We start from the raw sequence: 19390 nt of genomic DNA, 5'->3' as shown, positions 1-19390 counted from the left end.
CAGGAGGAAAATATTGTAGTTTCATATTGATGCAACGACATTTTCCTCTCTGCTTAATCTGCGTCATCTCCTCCCTTCTTGTTTAAACTCTAACTAAGAAATGACATGCAGGGCACACATGCAAACAATTTGATATCTTTTATGTATGTATATGCATAGTCAGACTTACATAAAAAAATTTGGCGAGCCTTTGTAAAATTGCAAATTGGAAAACTGTCTCTCTAATTCTCTCTGTTGCACAGTTCAAAATGAAATATAAAAATAATACATTGGAATTTCAATTGGCCAGTCCTCCATATTGTCTATCATGCAGGAACAGAGAGAAAAGAGAGGTAAATATAGAACCCCTGCGTTTGTTTCCAGATGTAAGAAAATCCATTCAAAATCAAAAGTGATTTGTATTAACAGCAATTGCTAAAGATTCAGTCCCACTAAAGCAACTAAGTTTGTAGTTGTTCATGAATGGAAAATAGAATGCAGTTGTTGTTGAAGTGTGGGATTCATATTTCTGTTTAGAAGCCTTTCACAGATTCCCCTTTTCACAAGCCCAAGATTGTTGCCCGTTAAACATCACTCGGTAGACAGAGCACAGCACGGCTGATGGCAGGCTTTATGAATGACTGCAAGAGTTCAAGTTTTTTTTACAATGGAGAGAATACACTTTATTAAATAATATAAATTAGAAATAATGTCATGCTTTCGGAGTAGCGGCTTTGTGACATAATGCTACATTGCTACATTTGCTGTTGATGAAAAGTCCCACAATGACTGGGATGGTCAAAAAGCAGCTTCCCACTCAGCACAGACTCTTGTTGTTAACTTCCTTCTAATGACATCAGCCTGCGTTCAAAAGTCAACCGATATCTGAAAAGAGTGAAAGACTCTGAGAGGTGTCTCTGAGCAGCCGTAGAGCACACACACCTGTGCATCATTAAGATTGTATAAAGCTGTCTAATTCATTTTGGTTAGATTGTAATTTTGTAGGAAAATATATTTTATAGTTATAAATATGTATTATTACCGTTAGCTGTTTGGTGACTTTTTCAGGCCCAGTTTTGACCATGCACATGGCGATGTTACGGCCAGACAACGTCAAAGACACTGAAATCTCATTTCACCAAATAATCACAGTCTAATCGACCCCCGGTGTTCGCAGGGTTCTCGTTTCTGTCGCTGCAGTTTTAAAGTACCTTCCCCAACACTAAGAAACAGTTATGATAAGTTATGATAGAGGGAATGCAGTCCCATCAAAATCTCCAGGGCAGCAGGAGTTTGTTTGATGGTACTAAATGTGTCTTTGCTATCTTTATGAAAATCATAAAGAGTCACAATCTCATATCAAGTGCTGCACTCAAAAGCTATCTTTGAATGTGATATATGGAGTATGTTTTCTATTTCCTGAAAGACGGATTAAGCAAAAAGAGACTTCACTGAGTTACAATGGCGAGTGGAACAAAAGTATGCAGGGTGATATTGACCCTTCAGTTGTAATTCACACAAAAAGGTCATCAGTAACACATTTACTTAACTAAAACCACAATTTCTGCCAACTTGAACCAGTGATTTTGTTGCCTAAATGACAGACATGAGTCTGGAGAGGAACCTCGATCTTTGGTGTGAGAGTCAAGCACTTGTCCTCCTGCTGTCTATGATCAACGTTTAGCTACATTCATTAAACTTCTGAACATGAACTGACAGCGAATAGACTGCACATGAACATGACTGCTGTAACAACTTGACCTTAAACAGCTTCAACAAAATAAAATGTGGTCATCACTATTATTACTTTCAACTTCTACAATAAAGGTCATGATCCATTTCTAGCAGAACAACATAAAACTAACAACAACAACAAAAAAAAGTCCACAAATGCTCCTTTGTGCACTTCTCCTCTGCTCACTTCTTCTCATCTTCCTGCTTTACCAAAATTCGGGCTTTCAGATGAGGATTAATAGCACAGCATTTATGGAAAAGCATTATTTCTTTCTTTTTCTTCCTCACACACACTTGAGACTTTTTTATACAGAGATGTGCACAAAAGGAACGACTTACAAGCCACTGAGCGTCAAACTATGACCTTCCTCCTCTCCCTCATCCAAACTGCTCTGCGGATGTGAAGCTGCAATCTAAAAGAGAGCCAAGGCTGTCAGAGTCCTAATCTTTGCAGAGAGGCCCTTGGCTCTGTATGCACAGCAGACGCCAGCCCCAATTACACAGGTGTATACAGTCTGCCAGTGCATGAGAGGAGAGCGGACAGGCCCTATTCTCAACACAAACACCGGCTCTGCGCTGCTGCTGCTCGATCGATGCGCCTCCAGGGCTCAGGGAGCCGGCTGGGAGGCTGAGCTGCAGGCGGCAGCGGCTGAAAGGCAGCCTGAGACGGACAGAAGAGGAAATGAGAGATCGTCCAGGAAATTGCCTATTACAAACGCAATTTGTCAAAGCTGGCATGCTGAGTTGTTGTTTTTTTGACGAGTGAATAGACGATCAGATGGCTAAAAGTTTTTATGAAAATAGAGCCACAAGGAGAGCTGAGGCATCTTTGCAGCCACTGTATGAACTATTTTATCACATCGGGGTGAAATGTAAAAAATGTAATAATTCAGACATTATTCAGCAGGATTTCTTTCAACAATTATACCTCCTTGAAGACTTGCATACTCATATATATTGACAATAATAAAAACAAAACTCAACTAGACCAGAATATTACAGAGCAGACCTGACAAATGTTAATTTGAGTGTAAATATGACTTAAAAAACACATTTAACCAGCCGTATCAGGCCCATCCACCAACGGGATTATATGAGACAAACATGCATCTGATAGTAAGGCATGTACAAAAGCAAAAGAGTTACAGTCTCAGTCCTGGCACATAATGTATTTATGTTGAAAAAAAATTAAAATGAACTCTTCAGAGAAAAGAACTCTTACATATCTGTATATCTGTGTTTGAGGGGCAGAAACCCTCTCTAGCTTTAAGATTAGACTCAAAACGTTCCTTCTTGATGAAGCCTATAGTTAGGGCTGGCTCAGGTAGACCTGAACCAACCCTTAGTTATGCTGTTATAGGCCGAGGCTGCTGGAGGACCTCGTTACATGCTGAGCTTCTTTTCTTTCCTCCTACTCTTTAACTGACTCATACCTCACCATCTTCTTCTCTCCCATAGTTTATTCTTATTGTCTGTTGTCTCCATTCAGTTCCCTCGCTCGCATAGTTTCTGTTCTTTCTTTTGCAAATGTCCCATCATGGAGCTGCATGTCTCGGCCCTGTGCTTGTCGTCTCCACCAACAGTTCTTCTCTTCTATCTCTATGCTGTCCTTTTCTCTCTCTGCTCTCCTCTCACCCCAACCGGTCAAGGCAGATGGCCGCCCGCCCCTGAGCCTGGTTCTGCTAACAGATGCTCCGCCCACCCCTGAGCCTGGTTCTGTTAACAGATGCTCCGCCCACCTCTGAGCCTGGTTCTGTTAACAGATGCTCCGCCCACCTCTGAGTCTGGATCTGTTAACAGATGCTCCGCCCACCTCTGATCCTGGATCTGTTAACAGATGCTCCGCCCACCCCTGAGCCTGGTTCTGTTAACAGATGCTCCGCCCACCTCTGATCCTGGTTCTGTTAACAGATGCTCCGCCCACCTCTGAGTCTGGTTCTGTTAACAGATGCTCTGCCCACCTCTGAGTCTGGTTCTGTTAACAGATGCTCCGCCCACCTCTGATCCTGGTTCTGTCGGAGGTTTCTTCCTGTTAAGAGGGAGTTTTTCTTCCCTCTGTTGGAGGTTTTTCTCCCTTAAAGAGGAGGTTTTTTTTCCCTCCTAGCTTATGTGGGAATTGTTGAATTGTTGGGTTTCTCTGTATAATATTGTAAAGTCTTGCTGTAAGGACGTTAATGTGTTAAGTGCCATTAAGTGCTATGTTGTGACTTGGCGCTATATAAATAAAGTTGAATTGAATATCTGGAGTCCATCCTAATTAAGGGACAGTTTTCTCTGCCCAAGCTTTCTCCAACTGTTTGTATCCTGTTCTGCATCGTTCCCACGAAGAGGAATATCTTTCTAAAGACAAATACAGTATACACTGAACCTTTCAGAATACAAATGATTATTAATTTGATTTTAACATGACAATAAATAATTTTAGATAGGTTAGAGAATACCTGCTGTGCACTCACTTTTTCATAATTTTTAATTTGATATTATTCCACAAACCTGTAGTAAATTTTTGAACAGTGAGAGACAGAGAGGGGACAACACACACCCTATTTTATACAACATATTATCATATAGTATATATTATTTATCTTCTGAACCTTTGCTCAAGGGCACAACGCTGCTGCTCTGGTGTTGATTTACGGTAGAAAAATTGAGTGAGTATCAACACTCAGATCATTGAGTCTGTTCAACAGCTTTCAAACTGCCAATGAAACTGATTCCAGGAAAAATTAACATTGTACTCATTTAGTAAAACATACTATAATGCTGAGAACTTCAACTTGTATGTGGGTTATGGCAAGTGTTTTAATATTTCAGAAGTATGGAGGTTTCAGTGTTGAACTGTTTGCTAGAATACCCTGCTATCTACAGCTAACCTAAAATATACTGAATATTGTATTATAATCCTCCATCTGTGTCAGTCAGCTGCAGGTTCTGTATAAGCTGCAGGATTCATTGATATGATTCTGACTCAGACAGGGAGAATGGATCAAGCCCAACATTGATTTGTAAGAAATATCCCCAGGTCCCCCAGGCATGATGTTGAGTGATAGCTGCAACATGACAACTATCAATTAGACTGCACTAAGTATTAACACAGAAGCTTCAAACCTGGGAATTATTCGAACACTCTGTGAGCAGAACTGGGTTTAGAAAATGTTCTATTGGCAGGTTTAGAACCAAATGAGAGAAACTCATTGTACGACTATTCACGTCACGGCGTGTTATTCAAACAGCAATAAAGCAGGGAGCTGAGCTGCGGCGACGCTCAGAGATGACAGGATGTGGGATGTGTTGGTGACACACAAAGCAGGTGCAGTTCAAAGCGCATCGCATTCAATATGCATCTTTTCTAATTTAACTTCAACACTCTCGGTCATGGAAAATCTCAAACAGGAGGAGACAGAGATATTGTAAAGCAGATGAATGCGGCTTTCAGCAGACCAGCTTTGACTGCAAGAGATGAGGGTAAACACTTTACAGACGCCTTTTGCTTCACCAGGGACTGTTATGCAAAAAAGGGGGAGCGATGGAGAAAAGGGAAAATGAGAGTGCTCCACCCTTCCGCCCCCTCAGCTCCTCTCAGGAAGTGTCAGGGGCTGCGCGTAAAGAACCCAACGCCCCCATTTCCTGTGAGAGGGAGCGGCACTGAATTTTGATAACACTCATTTCCAAATGAGCGCTTCAAAGAGGAGAAGGCTCGGAGACAATTAGAACGAGAGCGTAGCCTCAGTACCCTGAATAGCCCTTGATGAGAGCAACGGGCGAGTTTGGATAGGTTAATCAGCCGTAAGCAGAGAGCAGGTGTTGAACACGCAACCCTTACAATCCTCCGCCCCAAATTATGTGATCGTTACATTCACAAAAGTGCGTCTTTTAATTAAACACAGTGTCCTTTCCCGCTGTCTTTTGCTTATTCAGAAGCGTGAAGCAGCGCTGATTGCATCAGATCAGTGACACCAAGAACAAATTGCTTTCCTGCTGTAGCAGAGATGATGAAGGGGGTGGGAACAGGGTGTGCATGTGTATGTATATCTGTGGGGGAGGGGTGTGTGTCTGTGGGAGGGGGGGGTAACAGGGAGACCGTGTTGCTTATCACTGGAGAGGTACAATGGGGACTTTAATCTGAAGATGATGAAAAATGATTGTGAAAATGTCTTGTCATGCAGTGAAAAAGAGGATTTCAAGTTTAGTTTTAATCAAAATAAAGTGAATGTTTTTAACAGCCGTGCAGCTCAAAGCCAGATGTACTGTCCGAAGTCACATGTTTCTAAAAGTCATTCAAAGACTGGAATGTTCTCTCATAATGCTGCTTTTCAATTAATGTTACATTGAAGCAATATTACACCTCAGTGATGTTTACAGAACCGCATCACGGTCATGCCAATTATTGAGATTAAAGCACACCTTCTTGCGTAATATTCCGATTATACAACATGGTACCAACATGTAATCAACATGTATTCATAGTGTTTCCATGGAAACACATGGGGGTACGACGAATAACTGTCAGTAGACTCTCATGTAATGTAAGCAATGTTTACCACTCCAGGAAGTAGGCTGACCCTTAGTAACGACCCTAGCAACAGAGACAACTTCAAGTCTGTTTTAATGCCTTGTAGAGATTGTGGGATATTATCATATCTCATACTGAATAAATACCACATATGGAAACACAAAGCTGCTTTGCTAGCTCAGTCTCTGTGTAACTAAGATATCTTCTGGAAAAAGAAATGCAGAAATACTATTTTCAAGATAGTGGTGCAGTGTGGTGCAGTGAATTTCAGCTGCTCAATAGTTCAGGGTCTCCTTTGTTGTATTTTTCATTTCATGATGCTCTAAATGTTTTCAATGGGAAACAGGTCTGGACTGCAGGAGGCCATCAATGATCTCGGGCCCAGAGAAGAGAAGGCGGTGCAGTTTCTGGATCATGTTTATATCTAATTTATTCTTTACGTGGTAGAATTTGAACCTGCTTCTGTGGACGCAGCGATGAACTGTGTTCTGGTTTTCACAAGTGTTCCTGAGCCCATGCATAGATTTCCACAAAAAAATGTTGTCCGTTTTTAATGAAGTGCTGCTTTATGGCCCAAAGATCACGACCATCCAATATTGTTTTTTTTCTTGTCCCTTGTGTTCAAAGATTTCTTCAGATTCTCTGAATCTTTTAATGATATTATGAACCGTAAATTATGAAATCCTAAATTATTTTAAAATTTTACATTATTCTTCAATTGTTGCCCATGTAGGGCAACAATTGAAGAATAATGTAAAATTTCAAAGTGATGAACCTCTTCACGTCTTCACTGCTGAAAGACTCTGCCTCTCTGGGATGCTCTTTTCATACCCAATAATGTTACTGAGCTGTTGCCAGGTAACCAAATTAGTTGTAAAATGTACAACCAGGTGTGTGTTTTTTTAGCTTTACGTACGATTTTTCCAGTCATTTGTTGCCCCTTTTTTTTAGACGTGTTGCTGGCATCAAATTCAAAATGAGCAACGTGGTTGTACGTTTCTGCAAAACAACCACATCGTTTGTCTTATGTGTATTAGTATAATTCTCACTAATGAATGAGACAAAATACATGTCAACAGGTTTTTTGATCTAAATAAACCTTTTTACAGTTAGTTATTTTGTATTAACCATTTAGCCATCTGAAAGTGCAATGTACATGGTCAGACTAAGCAATAAGTGTCCTGAATGTGAGGAGAAAATGAAAACAAATTTATGGTTACATTTTAGTTGTGTTGATACATATTTCAAAGAGCTGGGTATGGCCGCATTTTTTTTGCAAAGGTCGTTATTCAGCTTTCTGTGTCTGTGTTGCACACATCTACGTCCATTAAGATCATTGGGACTCATTTACAAACCGTTCTTAAGAAAAAAAATATATTCCATTTACGACGTTTCTGGCATTTACCATTGTATAATATCATAATATTGATTCTACAATATTTTTTGTTTCAAAATTTGAATAATGATTATTGTAATTACTTTGCAAAGCATCATGGTTTTAAATCAACACTATACTAACACTCAAAGGACTGACTGTTCAAGTTTGACGTCAGTGAATGTTTGTTTGTAAATTAAAACAAATTTGATTTCTAAACTGTGATTCCTTATGTAGAACAATTAATCTCAGGAGGCAAACACATCCCTAACAAAACAAAGAGGGTGTCTTATTATTGTTTTAAGTTTATATCAATCTGTGGATGTATTTCTGCGGTTGTAACCAGCATTGAGGCTTTCTGTGACAGTGTTTGGGTCATTCACGCCTGGATGTCCAGTGTATGGATGTGCTGCTGCAGGAGGGCTGCGAGCCACAGTTTATTTTTACCGGCGGTCTTCTGACACACCATTTACTTCATTGTCTTTTTGCATTTTCTCTCACTCAATGTCTGCGACTCCACGTGCACACGGCCCTGCAGGTCGTTATGCTAATTAGGAATTACTGGCATGCACTTTCAGATTACGAGGACCATGGGATTCATCAATGCAAGAACACCGGTGTGAGCAAATCTGCAGTTTAAGAACACGTCATGAATCTGACTTTTTATAGGACTATGCTCCTCAGCCAGGGACAAGCCTCGCTCGATGGTTGTGGTCTAAATCTGATATTGTACATATACATGATCAATACCAGCACAAAGTGACAGGCCCAGACTGCAGAGGGCTACCGCTCACTCTGCCCATTATCCTATCAACCCCATAATTCATGAATTGATTAATTAAAATTAATTGTTTAAATTATCTTCATCTACTTTTCAGACGTGTGAAAATTGAATCGTGTTTTATGTTATATGTATGCAGGGGTTTAAAAACGTTCAAGCACCACTGTATGCAAATTATTCATGATTTTGAAAGAAGATACTTGTAATCCATTGTGCAAATTGTGTTTCAGACTGCTGGAGGAAGTTTCAAAACAGCATATTTTAGGGGCTGTAATAATGTAGTTAGCCCTGGAATTATACTTCTCAAATCGTGACACGTTAGGCTTATTTAATACTTGCATGTAGTTTTCTTACATTTGTTACCAATCTGAATCCAGACAAGAGTTGTACCAACCTATCAGCTTGCTTGACGCACATGTTGAGATCTTGTAAGAGTTTGTATCAACTCCTCTGCAAGCCTATACAATCTATAGGTACCCATAACACCCGTACCTAAACCAGCAACTACAATATTTCAGATGGAATTAGATTTTGGAGCAATATTATTCTACAATATAAGGAAAAGGTAGAATGAAGATGCATGGGGGAAAAAAAGTGTGGAGTCGCTACAAACGCAAAAAGAATGTTTTTGTGATTTCAGTTTTTATTGTTTTTAAAGCATCTTACTAACCAAATGAACAAAGAGCACCTGTTTTATTGTATTATTATTAAGTATTCTGGGATCTTTGGGATCTTGGAGGGTTTTTTACAAAACCTGATGAAATATTAAATGAAAAAAAAAATAGAAGGCATGTTTAAATGATAAGTTTACAATCCCTTTCTGGTGGATCAAAAAAATATATATATGAAAGTTGGGTTGTGCTTGAAATCCTTCGAAATGTTTGGTATCAGCTTTCAAATCTATTCAGCATGAGAAAATAAGTACACAGTTAATAACCTCAACTCTGGGACACTGAACGCTGTTTTTACTGAGGAAAGGTTGCAGCAGTTAAAACAATTGCAATTTTGTGGTCAATATTACACAGTATGCAGCACTAAAGCCCCTATATAGCCCACTTAGGGCTACATTATTTTTTTATGGTTTGTATTGCACTTTTATTTCAAATTTGTTTTGTGCTTCATCAAGTTTAAACAATAAACTAATACAAATATAATGCACACAGTGAGTACATAAGGGGGAGATAAATAGAGACCCATAGTTTTTTGTTACTTATTTCTTTTTTTGCCCTAATCTGGTCCTGCTTTCAACAAATTCCGAACAGTTGTTTCTTCTTGTATTTTTCAATGGTTGAGGAAGATTGTAGATTTGAGTTGGTGTCCATATATGAATGCTAAGTGTGTGTTAAATGCAACCTTTAACACACTTTCAAATCCCATATGTGAAAACCCTAAACCTATAATTAATTTCTTCAATTGTCACACACATTTTAACTTCACTTTGGTGGCGTGGGGACAAATGTAAAAAGAGTTGCAGCAACATATGTCTTGGCCAACAGCTAGCAGCCTCTCCCTGTACACTCTGAAGGCAATGATGTGTGTTTGTGCTGTTGTTGGCCTAAAATAAAGCCCTTTTAGCCCAGTCAGCCTTGCAGCAGTCATTAGTTTGAGGCAGCACTCCCAGCAGAGCGCTGACAACGATGATGGGCATTGGCAATACGTGCAGACTCCAGGGGTGGGACTCTGGGGGCATCGCTTGGCCTGGGTCAGCCAGGGCCAACGTATTTATCAGGACAGTAATCTGAAGGAAAAAGGACACAATGCCTGACCCCAAAACCTCAGGGACATCATCCAAACAGCTCCCATTTCAGGTTCACCACAACCTGTCATGTCACTCTCAGGCAGCACAGATCACGGAACACCCGGAGAGAAAGCCCAGCTGATTAATCAAGGAGCGACAGTGAAGCATGAATGTAGCGGTGAGAGTAAACCAGGAAGGAGAAGCAGGACTGATCGCTCATGGATCTGAACTTTGAACTGAAACTGGTCCAATAATACTAAAACTGCAATAATTCCAGCTCACTGTGACCATTCTGTGGTTTACTGCAGACACGTTTTCGCTCTCATACAGTTGGCTCACACGTGCTGTAGTATAAATTGTGTAAAGGTTGAGATGTTTGAAGTACTACTGCAGTACTTTTGCAATATGAATACACTGTATTTTGACCTCCTTGTCAACTACTAGATTCCTCGACAGAAGAGGATTACCAAACGGCAAAACTGTCAAGAAATCCAGACTAAAAAGCAACAATCGCAGTGCAATTTTTGGTGTCATTTATTTTAGGTGAAGAACAACTTGCATTTCAACCAGCTCAAACCAGGTCCAAGTGCAGCACAGCCAACACAGGAGCACATGTGGACAGAGTTCCCCACAGACAGGTGGGATAGTTGCCCTCACACACTTACATAAATGATTAAAACACTTTTTTTTTTTTTTTTTTTTTGATGCAATCTTCTGATTCAGCTTAATCAGAGAAAAAAAATTAAGTTAACTCTTATCTATTAAATCAAATTTGAATCGTGCAGTCATGACTCAGCAGCTAATGTAAGCAATATAAAATGAAAGGCAACTCAGGTAGCTACAAAGGAATCACAATTAAATTGCATACATATTGTTTTCTGTGCCACTGGATGAGGAGCAGCCTGAGGCTATAATATTATGTATGTATATATAGATATCATTTTATATTTTGTTATAAACGCTGTTAGGAAACAGTTAGTTCAGCTGGAAAAAGAGCAGCATGTCTCAGAAAGGATCTGCACCACCTCGTCAAAATTTTACATCTTAAAGAAGCATATTTTTGTTGATGATTTCTACACAAATTTATTAAAATGTATCCTAAATACACATCAAGGGCAACCACTAAACCTGGAGAAAAAGTACATCCAGTCAGACAACTCTGGTCTAAAATGTTCATTACCTCACAGATTTTAATACATAGAGAGAGATATTGGGGAATGATGAGCAAATACCTTAAACAGGAGGTACACGCAACAGCGTCACTGACAAAGTGGGGAGATGGGACATCTTTGCAGCTTAAATAGAATGAATTGGGAGGGTTTGAATGTTCGATGAATGTGGAGTATGAGTCACATGATGCAGACTGGAGCAGCTCCAGCTCACTGCCTACACTAGCTCATCAGCATCGCTCCATTTGTGCTGATTCCCTCAGAATGACATATATATATTTTATCTCTGTGTTCTGGTTTGACTGTTTTACAACAAGAAGAGGTCCAGATTTTATAAAAAAAAATCTGTATGTATATGTATTTAAAGGAACAGGGACCTCACGTATGGCCCTGGGCCCCAAAATATGTTCACTAATAAATCATCATAAAGTATTTAAGTGCCTTTTCGTATCTTGCATTCAGTCAGTGGTTGCCATTTACTTCACTGTATAATTGTCAGAGCATAATGCTCTATGTAGACAACATGAGGATTAGCTTACTATTGTATCATCATAGTCAACATCATGTCTGCATTTGTGCCTTGTATTATAACAGCTGACTTCCTGTTTCATATTGTATTCACACAGGAGACATGAACATTACTGTGAGGATTCTGCTGTGTGCAAATTGATTTTCATACAATACAGACATGAATTAAAAACAAATGCCTGCCTGGGAAGCTGAGAAAGATATTCAAAATCTGAAACACTATGATTTGCTTTGGACGATTATCATATTCATGTCACCTTTTTAGAACAAAAAGGGATGAAACAAGCACTGTGAAACTGTTGACTGTTTGTTTGCAAAGCAGAGTTTGATGTCACAGTTCCTTACGGGGAACCTGTCCACCTTCCAGAGGGGTCATAGGTCAAGGTCAACTAAAGACCTTTACCCTTCAAGCACACTGACGACCCAAAAAAAGGACCGTTTCTCCAACCGATGCCATTCTGTTTCCTCCAAGACACTCTGTCTCAGAGAAAACAGTGGTTGGTGCATCAATGATAGTGAGGAGCTTTGAATTACTATGATAGCGAGATGTGGCAGCCAGGCAGAGATGCTGCAGGGTCCTGGCCCTGCTGATTGCAGGCTAATCAGGGGGTGGAGTAAAGGATGGCCGCTGCTAATGTGAAGTATCATCTTCCCTGGGTGATACTTGTCTGTTTGAGTGAGAACAGCATCTCATAAAACTGATTAATCTTAACAGTGCTGAGGACAGATGGACACTGAACAAAAGGATGAAACACTAATAAATGACATGCTTCAGATGTTTATGTTGTATATCTGCATTAGTAAGGCAAAGAGGTCTGGTAAAAAAGAAATGACAAGCTGTGACACGTTAAGTCATTCCCTCTACAGCTAATTTCACGCCCACTAGTGGGTGGGGAGTATTTGACTGCATAGCTTTGACTTTAACCTGATTACTTACTGAGGACTTGGTAACGTGAGGCATTTCATCGTCCAGGTAACAGCTAGAGCATCCACACATCCTGCTGGAGACGTGTCATTCTTTGTTGCTGCCACGCGTCTTCTAGAGAAAAAGTTACCTAGCCCATATGTCATGTGCAACGAGCAGTTCCCAGCAAAAATAGACAGGGAAAAGGTCTGTGACCATATGTGAACATACAACCGCAGCAGAAACCCGCTGCAGGTACTGATTGTATTATGTCAATAATTTACCAGGTGTTTTTCTCTGTGTGCCTTTGTGTCTCGTTCTGAACGAAGGTAAACAAAAAACGCATGAATCCGTTTCAACTCTTCACTTGTCTTCACCTCAAACATTTGATCACTGATGGTGACAATCCGGGAGGAACTAAAGTCCTGATTTACTAAGATCTCAAATAATGGGTACTAAATTGCGTATTTATTCCAAAAGTTTGCACGTTTATTTTGCACCCATTTTGCGGCTGATTTACTAACAGTAATGGCGTCACTTATATGAGGTGCAAATTGCTCAATTTAAATGAAATGATTCCAGCCAGGAAAAAATAGAACAACCGCAAAAGCAAAAGGAAATTTGATCCCATTAAAATTAAGAAATCTAAATATAAGAACAAAACACTATATGGGAGATTATTAGCATTAAAGTCAATGCTGTGGTAAAAACAAAAACATCAGTAGATTGAATTAAGAGAAGATTGCACGATATTAGGCGGAAAAAAATGCGTAATAATAAAACGTTGGCAAATAAAAGAGGAGGGACGGTGGGTGAGATCCTCAAACAAACACTGAGCAGCAGGTCCAGATCTTTTTGTGTTGAGCAGGTAACTTGGTTTCATTCAGTGAATTCTGCGGGACATGGCATTCAGGGGTCGGGACAGCACACACCTGAACTGACTGGGTGGGATTAGCAGCAATACGCTAAAATAACCCGGAGGAAAGAAAATGCTGAGTTCTGTCATTGCTGGTATTGCATGGCTCCTCCTTGTTGTTGGCTGTAAATCATTATTCAGTTCATTCATTAACTCAGAAATGTCATCGCTGGGCAGACAACATGTCTGAATAATGTATGCCTCTGACATCTCAAAAATGTTTTGAGAAACATGTTCTCTGTGTATTCTTTGGTTTCCTGCGTCTCCTGCTCTCCACAATAAGAGCAGCTGTCTCTAATGTACATCTGATTCATACATGCCTTTCAATCGTACTAAAATACACACGCAATCATTTCTCCTATTTCTACTTTCAGGTTTAGTAAATGCCAATGCAGTTGCTTAATTTATCTCTTTGCATTTTCCTTTCCAAGTATTTGGCACGTTCAAATAGAAGTGCCCAATATCACATGTATTCAGGAAAACACGCAAAATGGACGACGAGGGTTACATGTCACAGTAGAAGCACCGCAGCAGACACGCTGGCAGCAGAAGCACTGCAGCAGACACCCGCAGCAGACACGCTGGCAGCTGAAGCACCGCAGCAGACACGCTGGCAGCAGAAGCACCACAGCAGACACCCGCAGCAGACACGCTGGCAGTAGAAGCACCGCAGCAGACATGCTGGCAATAGAAACACCGCAGCAGACACGCTGGCAGCAGAAGCACCGCAGCAGACATGCTGGCAGTAGAAGCACCGCAGCAGACACACTGGCAGTAGAACAACTGCAGCAGACACGCTGGCAGCAGAAGCATCGCAGCAGACACACTGGCAGTAGAACAACTGCAGCACACATGCTGGCAGTAGAAGCATCGCAGCAGACACGCTGGCAGCAGAAGCACCGCAGCAGATACGCTGACAGCTGAAGCACTGCAGCAGACACGCTGGCAGCAAAAGCACCGCAGCAGACATGCTGGCAGTAGAAGCACCGCAGCAGACACACTGGCAGTAGAACAACTGCAGCAGACACGCTGGCAGCAGAAGCAATGCAGCACACACACTGGCAGTAGAAGCACCGCAGCAGACACGCTGGCAGCAGAAGCACCGCAGCAGATACGCTGACAGCTGAAGCACTGCAGCAGACACGCTGGCAGTAGAAGCAATGCAGCACACACACTGGCAGTTGAAGCACCGCAACAGACACGCTGGCAGTAGAACAACTGCAGCAGACATGCTGGCAGCCGAAGCACCGTAGCAGACACCCCGGCAGTAGAAGCAGTGTACACCCACACATACAAGCGACCTGCATCAATACAGAAAGCGAGCTGTCACACACACAACATGCAGGTAGAGCGCCGGCTGTTATGGGACAACTTACTATGACATGTGTTATTGCTATTATTAACAGCATTGTTGTCCCATTTAAAAAATACCTGTGAGGCATTTTTGCACATTGAATCCAAATATGTTTTTAGAACTTGTTTTCTCACCAAGAGTTTTTTGTTTCAGTATACTCATATGCATGTGGAAATGTGGTACCAAGGAAAGTTGAACCGCTCTATGTTGACAGATTGTTGTTGGACATACATATCTACGCAATAATCCTACACTTGTACTTTTTAGAAGTAGGTTTGTTCATATATTTTAGGTGTAATAACGGCCTTATTTATGTCTGACACAAACAGGTTCAAATTCAGCATAAAAAGTAGCATATGTCCCACCTATTTTACTTTCTGGGGTAAAGAAAGCTACAAATTTGGATTCAGAATACTTTAAAACTATACCATTCAATACTTTTTTGTTTATATATATATATATATATATGTGTGTGTGTTTCCCCCTGTATTGTGGTAAATAACAGCAAACCGAAAGCCCAGAAACTAAACTAAGGAATACAGTGCATTGTAGAATTTCATACACTACTAATCTACTGCTTTGCAGTTAGTGTTCAAAAAACAATATATTTGTATCTTTCATGATGACAGAAAAGGACATAATTGGACTTTCACTTTAACTTCAGAATATACATCACTATTGTCTGTGATATGTTTACTTTTGTGTTTTTTTATCTAAATATTTTTTTTCATATATTTACTCTTTTTGCTGGCTTTATTTCATTGTTCTATCGGAACAGACTACACCCTGAAACCTGCATAGACTCAGTATGTAGAGTGGAAATAGGAAACATAGCTCTCGATAAAAGTTGACATGGTGATATGTCTCAACACTAAACTAACAAGTAAACAAAGAACAGTTTAACTTCATATTGTAGCTTCAGAATTTCTAAATAAAACTCTAAACTCTAATCAAACGGTCGGCAGCACCATCGTCCGCGTCATGATCAATCGTCTGCTTTTTGCTCAAACTCAGTAACATTTCAGCAGCCAGACTGGACACCCGAATGCACAAAACTAGTCAACACATTTTCTGTTATGCCAAGACAAGATCACAGGGTGATCATCCGGACACAAACACAAGCATGAGCATCCATCACCACCTGAATTAACAGGTCTGTGGAGTCAGTCAGTGTTAGCTGTGTCAACACAAACACATCCAATTAAAAGATGACTGACAGAGAAGCAGTTCGTCTTCAGATAACTTCCTTCCCTCAGAGATTTAATTCCTGTTATCTAGTCAATACAGAGAGGCATACAGGCTATGATATTTGGATAACCGTGTTTAATGCATGGACTGAGAAGTGTTGGATTGGTTATTAGGGACTTCATTTAAAGTGCAGGGAAGTTGAACATATTGAGTGTGTGTTCAGATTGTTGCAACTATCCAGGGAGACATCTCTCTAACATCACCCATGTTTTGTTGCCTCTCTGTTTTGTCAGGGGATATGAATAATGCAGGAAGACTGCAAAAACGCTATCAGGCATTCCACTATTGTGACAAGAGCACCAGGAGATAGGCTGCAATCATTTGGATTTTTTTTGGGGGGGGGGAGGGTGGAAAATTACTTTTTTATCAGGCTGTTTGCCTGCAGTTGACTTTTATTTTTCTTCTTGAAAATTGAAAACTTGAGGCGAGGATAAGGAGACTGTGGAGGAACCATTTCAGAAGTTGCAACGGCTATTAGACTGGTTTATATTATCTAAAAAGTGTTTTGATTGATAACTTTAATAAGCTTTTCAGACGTGTACCGCGAACTGATATTTGTGGATTAAATGAGTGGCATGAAAACAGCAAAGCCACAGTGTGTTTTCGGAGGAAAATCAGAGCGAGCACAGGGAAAATGGTAAAACGGGAAGCGTCGGCGAAAAAAAAAAAAAAACACAACAAAAGCGTCTGATTCAGGAGTAACGAGGTCGGCGGCTGAAAACCTCTTGAAAACACTCATACAGCAACAACAACAACAACAAAAAGGGAGTAGATTTGAATATTTGGACAATTCTTACCTTTAGTGTCTGTGTCCGTCACCACCGCCACCAGAAGCAGCAGGGCAGGAAAATAATCTCTGATCGCGTTCATCGCGTCTGTTTCGTGTTTTGCGCTCCTCGAGCTCTCAGCCGTGGACGTCCTTGGGATGAAGACTTTTCCTCTGAAGCACTGGTACCTCCGCCGATCAGCGACTACACGCACGGAGCGCTCCTCCCGATGACTTCAGCCCGGGTCTCTTGTCTGAATGAACTCATTGACTGTGACGAGAGGCTGTGAGTGGACCTCCACCAGCAGCCTACGACCACAGACTACTGACTGGACTGAGTGCGCTGACTGGAGCCTGGAGGCTGGAGCTGGTGCTGCCGCTGGCCCGCTTTGTGGTCTGTGATGGGAGCCTCCTCTCCGCCGCGCTTCAGCACCACGGACAGCTCTCCGCGTCAGCCGGTGGAACACGGAGAGCCAATGGAGCTCCGAGTCATCACACTGTACTGAAAGGTGCGTGATTACAACTGAGCTGTAAGTAGCTACTGACTAAAACGGTCTGAACGTGTTAACTCAGCTCGCTGAATATTATCTAGAAAAGACAAAAAAAAACATTGCGTTTATTTTTTCAGATTTCGGACTGTTTTTCTGATGTTGAATGCAGCTTTCAAAACTGCGGGCTCACTGAAGTGAAAAGAAGTCAAGTCAAGGACAAGTACTGACAAAGTGAAGTAGGAAAAATAAAGTTTATTTCACAAACAGTCACACAATTCATTTCATTTATACCTGTTTTGTTGTTGTTTTTAACTGTGGTAGACCTACTGTACTCAATAGGCTATGAAGAAAAAATAATTAAGTCTATCTCCAAAAATGTATGAGATGTACAGAGCTGTATTTTGATAAATAAAATATGAATTGAATTCAGTAAAATATGTAAATTACTCAGGCTAAATCAGATCACATGGAATCCAATAGGCCTAACTGTTGGCCTGTAGTTAGCTAAAAGCTAATTAGCGAAAAGAAGAACAAGGCTACTTTTCTTTCCACAGTAGCCTATATTTTAGATTTCGCTGTTGTCTTAATAATGTGGTACAAACTGAGTTACTGAAAAAGGCCCAGTGGAGCATCAAAATTCTATGAAACAGGAAGTGTGTACATTGAGTTATCTTACCATTACAGCTGTAGTGAAAAGTTGACCTCTTTTCCAGTCCTTGTGAATGTTTTTTTTTTTTTTATGAGGACTACTTGCATTCCCTCTCAATACGTTTTCCATTACCTTGCGACGTTTCTTCCTTCTTTCCTTCTGAGAATATGTCTGTTTGTAATCAGCTGCTCAGGTCCTCATGAACAGCAGTGTGTCAGTCCAGTTCAGCTATAATACGCTTCAGATACTATAGAAGGGAGAAAGGATTATTTATTTGATGCATTTATGCTTGTTAATTTTAAAAGGCCGATCTCCGGAAGATTTCAGCATGGTAAGCGCAGCTGCTCTGCCTGGCTGTGGATGTATGGTTATTGTTCAGACTTTACCTGCTGCTGTGGTTCAGTCTGTAGTCCTGTAATGTGGATTTGTCAAGTTGTTACTATTTTAATCTGCAGTGCTTCTATGACAACAATTAAAAAAGAATGTGTCCCAACTGTAATTGTAACAATTACATGAACTCCACTTCACCTCAGTCCATCTTCAAGGAGCTCGGGATCAGAGAAGCCAGCAGTGTTTCTGGACCATGTTTATATCTGGTTAAAATATATAATAATTCCTATCAAAACTCAAACAGCCCAGAACTCAAAGGCAAAGCAAAAAAACAAAAAGTCATTTTAGTATGTAGCTCCTGTAATTTTTTACTCCTGTCCTTTTGTAAAATACATCAGAACAGTGTGAAAGTGCTCATTTCTCTCCTGTTCACTGGTATTCTGACACCGTTCTCATTTTCCGTCCAGGCTCAGAGTTTCAGAGTAGTTTTGACTCGCATCGATTGCCATTCTTGGAATTCTACACGTTTCACCCTAGAAATGTGCAACCTAAACAGTTTAATAAAAGCATACAGCTGGATGCTTTAACAACATGAGAAATCTCGCCCACTATCCTATTTGTTTCTTTCAAATGACATTATTTTTTTTCACAGTGGTTTTCCTAAAACATTTTTTTTTCCTGTGGCATAATGATCAAGAAATGATCCAGATGACTGACATATCCTGGAACTCACATTACAATCCAAATGGGTGCCATTTCACACAGTTCATTTGAAGAAGTTCCATAAAAACTGACTGCCAGGCTGTTTCGTACTCAGTCACTTGGATCAATTTGAATATGCGAGAGCTGCTCTGATAGAACGTCCTGTCCTGGTGAAACATTAAAAGTGAAACTGTAACATCTCCTCCTGTCGGT

At 40.5% G+C, this 19390-nt stretch overlaps 1 protein-coding gene across 1 annotated transcript in view; it reads right to left on the bottom strand.

The window, feature by feature from the left end:
* Positions 1-17480, bottom strand: part of LOC138637209 (seizure 6-like protein 2) — a gene marked incomplete at its 3' end in the record, with an annotated part of 86388 nt that extends 68908 nt beyond the window's left edge. Inside the window, exon 1 of the mRNA XM_069725727.1 lies at positions 17037-17480. Within this exon, the coding sequence (XP_069581828.1) occupies positions 17037-17109 (73 nt within the window). The remainder of the gene's footprint in view (positions 1-17036) is intronic.
* Between the last annotated feature and the right edge of the window lie 1910 nt (positions 17481-19390).

Source organism: Brachyistius frenatus, unplaced genomic scaffold (genome assembly GCF_029030835.1).
Source record: "Brachyistius frenatus isolate BFR_SWC_R1_liver_20210118 unplaced genomic scaffold, ASM2903083v1 Contig_442, whole genome shotgun sequence".
In the NCBI taxonomy this organism is placed as follows: domain Eukaryota; kingdom Metazoa; phylum Chordata; class Actinopteri; family Embiotocidae; genus Brachyistius; species Brachyistius frenatus.
Note: the sequence above shows the minus strand (reverse complement) of the source record. Positions and strands in the feature narration are given on the sequence as shown.